An 11,681-nucleotide genomic window follows, 5' to 3' on the forward strand; every position below is an offset into this window, starting at 1 on the left:
ACTTGGACAATTCAAAGACCATTGAAGAGACCTTGAACGAGTGAAAGCGGACGAGATGAAATTCAAAAAACAAAACAAAACTACCCACTCGAAGTTGGTAGTGGTGGAATAAAAACAAACCAAAGGAACGCAGAGCGAGAGAACAAGGAATCAATTCGCAATCAAGCAGAATATCCGCATGACTTCAACCAACGTTGAGAGTCTCAGAATCTCAAAATCGCAAAGCATCACATAGCAAATAGCTTGCAACCCACCCCCCGGCTTGTGACGCGGAACTGAGCTAATTTGTGGAGTTGAAGATTGCAATGGGTAAACTCATCAACTCAATTCTGGCTTGTTGTTTTTTTTTTGGTTGCTGTGACTGTGCAGCGGCGTATGTGGAGACATTAATGTCAAGTCGGTATGTAGAATTCTCCTTGGAACTGTTTTCGGTGGACTGAGAGGGCAGAACTTGTGATTCCAACATGGCTTGTGTTTGTTGGCAGTTACAATCCCTACACGCCAGCTGGAGTGACTGGGTGGAGTTTCTTCGAGAGTCTGGACTCCAATTGCTACATTAAAGCTGTAAGATCGCTTGCGCGGAGCTTAACGGGTGACAAACACCACACCAACTGCCATCTTTTGTTCTGCAGATTTCCAGCGACTACGACAATGGTGCACAGGATAGAAATTGGAGAGTCCAAGCTGCATGTATTACCTCCACTGCCGGTGAATCTTACACGAGCGGCTCCTTCGTCATCCCGGGGGTGACGGGGCCGACTGGGTTTCCCAACAATGGATCATGGAACTCTCTCAATGGCGTAAGCATTGAATGTATGGCCAGGAGTGTGCTACTGGCATGTCCTCTCTCACTCCTTGAATTGATGAACAGGACTTGAACAAGTATTTGAGCTACGGATACATGTTGGACGGCCTGGGGTCCGTTTTCGATGCTACTTGGAAAGATCGATACTACGAGGGCCGTGGTAGAGCCACACCAGCGGAATTTGAAACGGGCACTTGCGCGTGGCTACCGACGGCGAACGCGGCACTAGGCCCACTCGGCGCCACTTGCAGCGGCACCTTTTCTTACTTTGCCGGCGTGAGCTCGAGTAAGAATCCTTGCTAAGTGGGACTAGGGACAGTTGTGTTTGTGATCGCTGATTTCTGGCTGTGCGTGCGTTTGTAGCTTACGACAACACCAACAAGGACCGCATCTGGAAGTACTATTGCTGTGCAATGGCACCAAAGGCCTGTCCGGCAATTCCAGCGCTGACCAATGGAACGTGGGTTTGTCCGTACACCACTGTGGGAGCCGTCTGCAACCAAACGTGCTCGCTGGGATCACGTCCAAGCACGTCTGGAGCGACCGTCACTTGTCAGAGCAACAAATCGTGGACGACCTCGACGGCGACCTGCAATCTCGGAAGCTGCGGTAGTTTGCCCACAGTTGCGCATGGGAGCTTTTCCTGCAGCTCTGGCAGTCTGTGTACGTGATGACCGTGAAGTTTGCTTATTTATGGTGTGAGGGTTTGCTCACGACGTGCATTTCTTTGATCGTTATTGTGGTCAGATGGCGCATCGTGCTCGCTCGGCTGCGACGATGGCTACCAACCCTCAGCTCCCACGTCCATCAGCTGCGGGGACACTGGCACGGCATTTGCATGGTCGACGCCCAGCAATGGCTGCGGGCTTGTCTCGGCGTATTGCGATGCGGCCTTCACGATTGCTCCAGAGCATGGCTCGGTCGATTGCGGGACATCCCCGCAGCAGCTCGGCACGGTCTGCAGCTACAGTTGCAATGCTGGCTACATTCTTGCCACAGAAGGCGGCACGGCGACCACCCGGACATGCGCTACCCTCAATAGTGCCCAAGGCCAGTGGACTGGCGGATCGTACCCAGTTTGCGTGCTCGACCCAGCGTACTGCTCGGGAGTGTCCGCTCCGACGCACGGCGAGGTGAACTGCGACAACCGCGCCCTGGGTGGATCGTGCGTCTACGAATGCACGTCTGGATATCAGATTCGCGGCCAGGCCGCGCACACTACCTTCACGACCACATGCACTGTGAGCGACTGGTCGGCGGCCGCTCCAGTGTGCGATCCTGTCGAGTGCTCGACGCTGTCGTTGCTGTTTGGTGGCGTGACGTGCTCGGCTGGAATGCACTACCCTTCGACCTGCACGGCCTTTTGCAACGAAGGTTTCGATCTGAGCGGAGCTGTCACGGCGGTGACGTGCAATGCCAATGCGCAATGGAATGCAACCCTTTCTGCCCTCTGCACCGTCCACTACTATACACCTCCTGCTTCAAACAATGCTCGCACAATTGCGCTGACGGCCGGCCTTGCTGCGGGCGTTGTGTGCCTGCTGTTGCTTGCGCTGATTCTGATCATTTATTGGGATCGTCGTCGTCGTCACAAACGTCGCCGACAATCCGTGCAAAAGGCTGACTCGACCCTAACGCGGAAGCAGATGGTAGAAATGTCGCCAGCGCAATCTCCGGGCAAAGGGCCAGATCAAGTCGAATCCAAGTCGAATACGTACGCGGTCGCAGGGCAACGCAAGCCCGTCGATGGTGATCTGAAGCAAAGCGCCGAGCATACGTATGCCACAAGCCCTGAACGCGTGTACAGCTCTATTGTCACGGAAACCACATCACTCCGACAAGGTCTTGTGCTTGGCGCCAAACTGGGCTCGGGCGTATCTGGGGTTGTTTTCCGTGGCCAGCTACCATCCAATCTCGTGCCTAAAGATGCCAAGTACTTGTTAACGGACGAAAGGCAGCCGCACCTGGCAGTTGCAGTCAAAACCATTCCAGCTGGCGCAGATCCTAAATCTCGACGCGAGTTTATCGAAGAGGCCCGCATGATGGCGCGATTCGACAATCCCAATGTTGTGCGCGCCATCTGCTCTTTGCTCGAAGCAGAGCCTCTCCTGTGCGTGCTGGAACTGATGCCGTTCGGCGATTTGCGAGGTGTGTTGCAAAGGTCGATCAAAGTCCAAGTGTCGTGGACGCGTGCAGAGTCGGCACATGCCCTGGCTCAGGTCGCTCGCGGGCTCGACTACCTCGAGCAAATTCGCTTTGTTCACCGTGACATTGCGGCGCGGAACTGCTTGGTCGGCGCGAATCTCGCCGTCAAAATTTCCGACTTTGGGCTGTCGCGCGCCATAGCCGAGGAGAATGACTACTACCGCATGGAGACCAAAGGCCGTCTTCCAGTGAAGGTAATTTTGTTCTCGAGGGTTTGCTGAGCTCGCAGGAGGGTACTGTAGAAGAGCACGAGAAGAAACTAACCAGGCTGTTTTGCTCGTCGACAGTGGATGGCTCCTGAGTGTCTGATGTATCGCAAGTTTACACATCAAAGCGATGTTTGGGCATTTGGAGTTCTTGCTTGTAAGTGAAAATCGGGGGACTTGGACCTTGGGGTTTTGCTTGGCCTTTGGCTGATGATTGGGATTGTTTTTTTTTTTTTGGTTTTGTTTCTCTTCAGGGGAGGTTTACGCTTATGGCGCATCGCCTTATGGAAACCAAAAGGGTCCGGAGATTCTCGCGCAGGTGGAAGGTGGCTTCCGACTGCCAAAACCTGCAGGATGCGACGATGTGGACTTTGAACAAGTTTTCAAGTGCTGGAATCGTGAGCCATTGTCCCGCCCGTCCTTTGCCACATTGAGTGCGTACTTTGCGCAAGTAGCTTTGAGCGCGCCTGTGCGTGATATTGGTTTACTTGTTTCTTCATGAAGTGGTGGCCCAACAGCCATTTTGGAACCGACAACTCGAATAGTTCAAGTTGCCTGATTGCTGTTTTTCCATGTGCCTTGCTCTTTTTGTGTCCGCTTGTAGTTTCACTGAATTGTTGACTTTGTTATGATTGCTTTGGACATTGCCGGTTGTCTACTCTATTGGATTTCCTTGTGTGTGTTTTTTGAGTGTGAGGCTACTCCTTTTTTTTTTTTCTTTGGTTTTCTATTCTTTTCTTTTCTTTTTTGCCCCCACTTTTCTCTTCTCGTCCTTGGTTCTCTTGTTCTTCTCATTCACACCCATCCACATACAACACTTGCGCACACATCCACACACATGGCGCTGCGCGTGGTCCTGCTGCCGCTGGTGCTCGTTGCCGCATGCATTGCATTGACGACGCGGCCCGCTCTGTGTAAGTTGCGCAAGCCCACACGGCTGCGCGATCGGCTGATTTCTTCAACTCGCCCGACCGCTCGCCCGCTCTCTTCTTCTTGTTCCTGTCATCGGGTTGATCTCTACCTCCCGCTCTCTCACACATACTCTCTCTCTTCCGTCGTGCTCTCTCACACGCACATCCGTCTCTCATGGCTGCAGGCCGGTCAATACACAGAATACAAAAACAACCACAAAAATTATTGTATTTCTTTTTTATTTTTTCATTCGCTTATCGATTTTCTCACGACTTTCTCGTCAGCGCACTGCATGTCGACCAAGCACACGACTACTAATAGTGTGTGTGTGTGTGTGCGTGCGTGTTGTGTGCGTGTGTCTCAGCGTGAGGATTATCGTGAGAAAACATGGGAGCACAACGGAGAATAGGCTTGTTCATTCGAGCGTGTTGTTTGTGCCGCAAACCAAAAAAACACAAAATGCAAACTGCCGCTCCTTCTTTGCGTCACTTTTGAGCGTTTGAGGCGGAACGACGCGGGCATTCCACCGAGTGCGCTGCAATGCAAGTTTGAATCACTGTTATTGTGATGCGCGCTATGCACAGCACAGAGCACTTGGAGATCACAAACAGCCGGAGTATGATGGGAAATGCGAAAACCCGACGGCCGTTTTTGTTTGATTTGGTTGTTATCAATTCAATGGAAATTGAAATAGCTTCTTTTGTGATTCTTTGGTTTGTTGATGAAAACGGGCATTGAAAATTGACGGATAATGATGACAAATTATCAGATAATGAATAAAGCCTGTGGCTGTAGGAACGGTGAGAGAAGAGTTGGGGGTGAGAGGGACACAAATAACAGAGCGAACGAACAAAACAAAAAAAGCAAAACAAAAAAAAAAAAAAAAAAAAAAAAAAACTCCAACAACAACTTGGACAATTCGAAGCGGACGAGATGAATTTCAAAAAACAAAACAAAACTACCCACTCGAAGTTGGTAGTGGTGGAATAAAAACAAACCAAAGGAACGCAGAGCGAGAGAACAAGGAATCAATTCGCAATCAAGCAGAATATCCGCATGACTTCAACCAACGTTGAGAGTCTCAGAATCTCAAAATCGCAAAGCATCACATAGCAAATAGCTTGCAACCCACCCCCCGGCTTGTGACGCGGAACTGAGCTAATTTGTGGAGTTAAAGATTGCAATGGGTAAACTCATCAACTCAATTCTGGCTTGTTTTTTTTTTTTGGTTGCTGTGACTGTGCAGCGGCGTATGTGGAGACATTAATGTCAAGTCGGTATGTAGAATTCTCCTTGGAACTGTTTTCGGTGGACTGAGAGGGCAGAACTTGTGATTCCAACATGGCTTGTGTTTGTTGGCAGTTACAATCCCTACACGCCAGCTGGAGTGACTGGGTGGAGTTTCTTCGAGAGTCTGGACTCCAATTGCTACATTAAAGCTGTAAGATCGCTTGCGCGGAGCTTAACGGGTGACAAACACCACACCAACTGCCATCTTTTGTTCTGCAGATTTCCAGCGACTACGACAATGGTGCACAGGATAGAAATTGGAGAGTCCAAGCTGCATGTATTACCTCCACTGCCGGTGAATCTTACACGAGCGGCTCCTTCGTCATCCCGGGGGTGACGGGGCCGACTGGGTTTCCCAACAATGGATCATGGAACTCTCTCAATGGCGTAAGCATTGAATGTATGGCCAGGAGTGTGCTACTGGCATGTCCTCTCTCACTCCTTGAATTGATGAACAGGCCTTGAACAAGTATTTGAGCTACGGATACATGTTGGACGGCCTGGGGTCCACTTTCGATGCTACTTGGAAAGATCGATACTACGAGGGCCGTGGTAGAGCCACACCAGCGGAATTTGAAACGGGCACTTGCGCGTGGCTACCGACGGCGAACGCGGCACTAGGCCCACTCGGCGCCACTTGCAGCGGCACCTTTTCTTACTTTGCCGGCGTGAGCTCGAGTAAGAATCCTTGCTAAGTGGGACTAGGGACAGTTGTGTTTGTGATCGCTGATTTCTGGCTGTGCGTGCGTTTGTAGCTTACGACAACACCAACAAGGACCGCATCTGGAAGTACTATTGCTGTGCAATGGCACCAAAGGCCTGTCCGGCAATTCCAGCGCTGACCAATGGAACGTGGGTTTGTCCATACACCACTGTGGGAGCCGTCTGCAACCAAACGTGCTCGCTGGGATCACGTCCAAGCACGTCTGGAGCGACCGTCACTTGTCAGAGCAACAAAGCGTGGACGACCTCGACGGCGACCTGCAACCTCGGAAGCTGCGGTAGTTTGCCCACAGTTGCGCATGGGAGCTTTTCCTGCAGCTCTGGCAGTCTGTGTACGTGATGACCGTGAAGTTTGCTTATTTATGGTGTGAGGGTTTGCTCACGACGTGCATTTCTTTGATCGTTATTGTGGTCAGATGGCGCATCGTGCTCGCTCGGCTGCGACGATGGCTACCAACCCTCAGCTCCCACGTCCATCAGCTGCGGGGACACTGGCACGGCATTTGCATGGTCGACGCCCAGCAATGGCTGCGGGCTTGTCTCGGCGTATTGCGATGCGGCCTTCACGATCGCACCAGAGCATGGCTCGGTCGATTGCGGGACATCCCCGCAGCAGCTCGGCACGGTCTGCAGCTACAGTTGCAATGCTGGCTACATTCTTGCCACAGAAGGTGGCACGGCGACCACCCGGACATGCGCTACCCTCAATAGTGCCCAAGGCCAGTGGACTGGCGGATCGTACCCGGTATGCGTGCTCGACCCGGCGTACTGCTCGGGAGTGTCCGCTCCGACGCACGGCGAGGTGAACTGCGACAACCGCGCCCTGGGTGGCTCGTGCGTCTACGAATGCACGTCTGGATATCAGATTCGCGGCCAGGCCGCGCACACTACCTTCACGACCACATGCACTGTGAGCGACTGGTCGGCGGCCGCTCCAGTGTGCGATCCTGTCGAGTGCTCGACGCTGTCGTTGCTGTTTGGTGACGTGACGTGCTCGGCTGGAATGCACTACCCTTCGACCTGCACGGCCTTTTGCCACGAAGGTTTCGATCTGAGCGGAGCTGTTACAGTGGTGACGTGCAATGCCAGTGCTCAATGGGATGCAGACCTTTCTGCCCTCTGCACAGTGCACTACACCCCTCCTGCTTCAGACGATGCTCAAACCACGGCGATTACAGCCGGCGTTGGCGCGGGCGTTGTGTGCCTGCTGTTGCTTGCGCTGATTCTGATCGTTATCCTGGCTCGTCGTCGTCGTGCCGTAAAGAGAACCTCTCCGAGCACTCTCGAAGCAAGAAATGGTGGCGGCAGCGTGTTGGATGCTCCACTTGTTCGACACGATGAAGCGGCGCCCAACTCACCTGCCGCCGATGCCAACTATGACGTTCTTGGCCAGCATCGGACCGATACTGACTTGACCGAGCAAGGATACTCGTCGCCCGGTGCGATGTCCGGATATTCAACTCTTGGCTCTCCCAAAGCGATCGAGGCCAACTACAATGTTTCCACTGGATCCGGCGTGTCGCAACCTCCCGAGTATTCCAACTGAGTGTACTTTCGATCAAATTTCGTCGTTCAACAGACATGTGTTAGGTGTGCTGATTGGATTCGGCGCATGCCCCAGTTTTGCGTTTTGTGAATGATTCTGCCGCCGAGTTTTTCTTTTTTTCTGTTGAATCAATTTGTTTTTTGTGCTTCTTGTCGCGCATCTCTGTTTCAATCGAACAAGTCGAGTTGGATGGCATCCTAAACAGCTGGGAATTGTTTGTGCGAGTTCTTCTTCTTTTGTGCCATTTCATTTGCCCTTCATTTTTCATTTTTTTTCTTTCCGACCTCGGCGAATGCGGCAATTTTTATTCTTGTCATTATTATTGCTGGCGTCGATTTCCAGCTGCAGAGGTAGTGCTACGCTCGTCGCTCGTCGCTATGCTGACGCCATCATACGCTTCCCTTTCCCTTGCTTTTACTCTGCCGCTCCTCAACCACCACCAATGCACACTCATGCACCAAACTGCGGTTCCAAAAGGTTGCGCGTTGGTTCCAACCACCCGAATTCGTAAAAAAATCAAAAATTAAATAAACAAACAATGGCAATTTATTGACCAACGGTTGAACGGTTGGTTGTTATGATGTGCAGAGCGAGCCGCTTCGCCACGATTGCCGCCGCTCGTCTCCAACACGCACGCATACACCAACCCTTCCGCTCATTGCGAGTGGCATCGCTCGTGAGTGAGCAGCAAACCATTTTTTGCGCAAGCCAACGCACTTTCTTCGCTCAAACAACACAAATCCAATTACGAGAAATACCCGCTAGCCGACCCAGCCGATCGTTTGATTGTTTCCATGATGTTCTGGGTCTCTCTCTCTCTCTCTCTCTCTCTTTGTCCTGCAGAGCATTACAAGTGTATGCTTATTTGCTGCTGAAGGTCAACCCTTCTCCCCCCTCCCCATTGTGCTCTACGTCCTTCTGCTTGTTCTGACTGTGGGTTGCATCGAAAATCCTCCCCCCCTTTTTTTTTGACTTGGTCGGATTTTATTTCAATTTGTGTCCTTTTTCCCTCAATTTCAAAACAAAATGATTCATTCACGCAACAACCAACTCAACGAGCAGCCCAGCGACCGTCCGCACACGCTTCGAACGAGGGGAACATAAAAAAAAATCACCGAGAAATAGAGAACGAGAGAATGTGAGAGCGAGTGAGCGTTGTGTGAATGATCTACTTCACGTGGGACCAGCTCGAAACGAATCCAAATAAAAAATAAAAAATATAACAATCGGTGGCACCAGCCCTTCTTCCTGTTGTTGTTCTCTCTGCTCCATGACGAGGTGGACGAGTGGGGCCGAAAATGACAAACATGAGGAAACGGGAAAAAAAAAAAAAACAAGCGTCTGAGATCTCGCACCCGAGCCAAAGTGTTGTGGAGCAAGTGCCCGAATGAACCCAAATTGGGAGACGAGTTGCGGGATTGGTGGTTTAGCACTCGTCGAAACGTGAAACGCCCGTCGGAACGACCAAGATGGAAAATAGCAAAATGGGGCGATGAAGCGACGAAGCCGGGGGCAATGAAGCAAAGGAATGCAAAGAATTGAGAGGTTGGGGTTGAGGTTGATTGAGAAGATTGCTCACTCATTGTTTCGCTGTTTCGCCGTTTCGCCGTTTGGTTTCTCTTGTTATGAGCAGCTGCATTTTCCGAGACCGAAGCGGGCTGGTGAGTTATCGTACGACTTTGGATGTAATCATTATCGTTTCAGTGCTGATCGATGCTCACTTGCTGGAGTTTCGTTCCTAGGTTCAAGCTGTTTACTCAGGATAATGCCAATTGGGAATCCGCCGATGTTGGCACGGAAACGCAGTGTTATTTTGCAGGGGTAAGGCGGCCAAGCATGAAGCATGGAATAAACGCGCGAGAGAGGGTCGAGAGATTTCTGACAAGACACATCATGCAATGTTTGAACACGGCCAGTTCCGGTCGAAGCATGACAATCACGATGAGGACCGCTGGTGGGATTATCACGAGTACTGCATCACGCATTCTGGCGAACAAATCACGAAAGGGAACTCACCCGACGCCTACTTTCAGATGAACGACTGGGACCAGGTAATAAGCTTTGGATTCGCATTCAGGATGGATGTAGCTTGTGTTGATCTGGAGCTGATGCCTGTTGGTACGACAGGATTTCAGCTGGACTGCCACGACAGGTCGAACAATCTACGGAATGAACTCGCGCCACTGGAACACCAAAGAAGATCGTCTTTATCAAGTGAAAACCGTTGAAATGATTCCCGAGTTCGAGTACACGGGTGGTTGTTCGACGACTGCCGAAGTGAATAACTTTGACGGAGATCTAGACTACACATGCCCTCTGGTGTTTGAGTACATTGCAGGAATGTCTTCAGGTAAAGAATCGTACGATTGGTGGATCACAAAATTGGGTCTGACCCCTTAGCGTTGAATGGCTTGCAGTTAACAGCAACAGCAATGAAGATCGCCGCTGGAAGTACACCTGCTGCAAGATGGCAGCCAAGTCGTGTGGTTTCCCTGCATCATTCACGTCTGGCTCGTGGAACTGCAACCGACAGACAGTTGGTGGCGTTTGCAGTCATTCGTGTGCCACCGGCACTCGCTCAACATCCGCTTCAGGCACTGTTACGTGTCAGTCAAACAAGTTTTGGTCGACGCGCAATTTCCAATGCAACACGATCAACTGTGGCAATCCAAGCAATCCGACGAATGGACAGTTTAATTGCGGTAGCACGACTTGTAAGACTACTGATGCTGTTCTACTGTCAGGATGCGCCCGCATGCAAAACTCATCAAAATGATCGTTTGTGTTTGTTTTCGTTTGTTTTCGACAATGCCCTTTAGATCAGGGAACTTGCTCAATGAGCTGCAACAATGGATATCAGCTGTCTGCCGCCGCAACCATCACTTGCTCAGACTACACTAGCTCTTTCGGTTGGTCCTCTTACTCGAGCTCTTGTAATACTATCACAAACTACTGCCCAGCCCCGCCAACTTCAATCACTCTCGGCAGCGTGAGCTGCCAGCCGACCACTCGCAGCATCGGAACAGTGTGCACCTACTCTTGCGATTCGGGCTATGTCGTGGACGGCACATCGCAGCGTGTTGTTCCAGTCACTTGCCTGTCCAGCACTGCTTCTGTCGGTGTGTGGTCGCGCGCGACACCAACGTGTGTTCTGTATGCGGAACATTGCCCGCACACTATGGCAGCGCCAACCAATGGAGCTGTCAACTGTGATGGATACTCGCTTGGTGGTATCTGCACTGTTTCTTGCAACGCTGGCTTCCGTCTGCGTGGTTATGCGCCACTTGCTACTGTCGATTCGGTGTGCAAAGCGGATACCACCTGGTCACGTCCCGAGACGTTCTACTGCGACCCGATCGCCTGCCCCGCGCTTTCACTTGGTAATGGTGGACTGAATTGCGTTGGAGGAACGACTGCTTACAACTCGCAGTGCACCCCGTACTGCAACGCTGGCTTCACACTGGAGGGCGACTACACTGGCGCAGTGCGCTGCAACGCCTCGCAGCTGTGGAACGCAACCCTCTCTGCGCACTGCCAGATTGTGTCGTGCGACCCTCTGACTCTCGAAAACGGTGCCATCGACTGCACCAATGGCAACACAAACTACCTCTCGGAATGCACACCGAGCTGCAATGCAGGCTACACCCTTGGCGGAGCCAACACAAATCCTGTGACGTGTCAGGCGTCGCGCGAGTGGAGCGCAACGCTGCAAGCAGAATGCACGATTGTATCGTGCGATCCTCTGACGCTTGAAAACGGTGCTGTTCTGTGCACCAACGACAACACAAACTACGGATCCGAGTGCATCCCGAGCTGCAACCCCGGCTACTCGCTTGGAGGAGACTACGCCGATGTTGTCGAGTGCCTGGCGACACGAGAGTGGGACCGCCCGATGGACGCCTCGTGCACCATTGTGCCTGCGATGTTCTGACGCTTCCGCACGGCACCGTGAACTGCACGAACAACTCGACCGACTTTGGCTCGGAATGCACTG

At 51.9% G+C, this 11,681-nt stretch overlaps 3 protein-coding genes across 3 annotated transcripts; all 3 read left to right on the forward strand.

The window, feature by feature from the left end:
- Positions 1–389: 389 nt before the first annotated feature.
- CAOG_08470 (hypothetical protein) lies at positions 390–3,718 on the forward strand (the record flags this gene model as incomplete). The annotated part of the gene is made up of 8 exons (XM_011271740.1): positions 390–400; positions 486–564; positions 633–800; positions 872–1,091; positions 1,169–1,468; positions 1,553–3,204; positions 3,298–3,373; positions 3,471–3,718. 8 exons carry the CDS (start codon positions 390–392, stop codon positions 3,716–3,718), a joined length of 2,754 nt encoding a protein of 917 aa, XP_011270042.1.
- Positions 3,719–3,866: 148 nt separating this feature from the next.
- On the forward strand, positions 3,867–7,897 carry CAOG_01092 (hypothetical protein). Its single transcript, XM_004365906.2, has 7 exons — positions 3,867–4,130; positions 5,375–5,405; positions 5,491–5,569; positions 5,638–5,805; positions 5,877–6,096; positions 6,174–6,473; positions 6,558–7,897. Exons 1-7 carry the CDS (start codon positions 4,055–4,057, stop codon positions 7,685–7,687), a joined length of 2,004 nt encoding a protein of 667 aa, XP_004365963.1. The 5' UTR covers positions 3,867–4,054; the 3' UTR covers positions 7,688–7,897.
- Positions 7,898–8,713: 816 nt separating this feature from the next.
- CAOG_08471 (hypothetical protein) lies at positions 8,714–11,618 on the forward strand (the record flags this gene model as incomplete). Its single annotated transcript, XM_011271741.1, has 6 exons — positions 8,714–8,759; positions 9,321–9,348; positions 9,430–9,508; positions 9,604–9,738; positions 9,815–10,037; positions 10,648–11,618. The coding sequence occupies 6 exons, from the start codon at positions 8,714–8,716 to the stop codon at positions 11,616–11,618; spliced, it is 1,482 nt and encodes a 493-aa protein (XP_011270043.1).
- Between the last annotated feature and the right edge of the window lie 63 nt (positions 11,619–11,681).

Source organism: Capsaspora owczarzaki (assembly GCF_000151315.2).
Source record: "Capsaspora owczarzaki ATCC 30864 unplaced genomic scaffold supercont2.1, whole genome shotgun sequence".
NCBI lineage: Eukaryota > Filasterea > Ministeriida > Capsasporidae > Capsaspora > Capsaspora owczarzaki.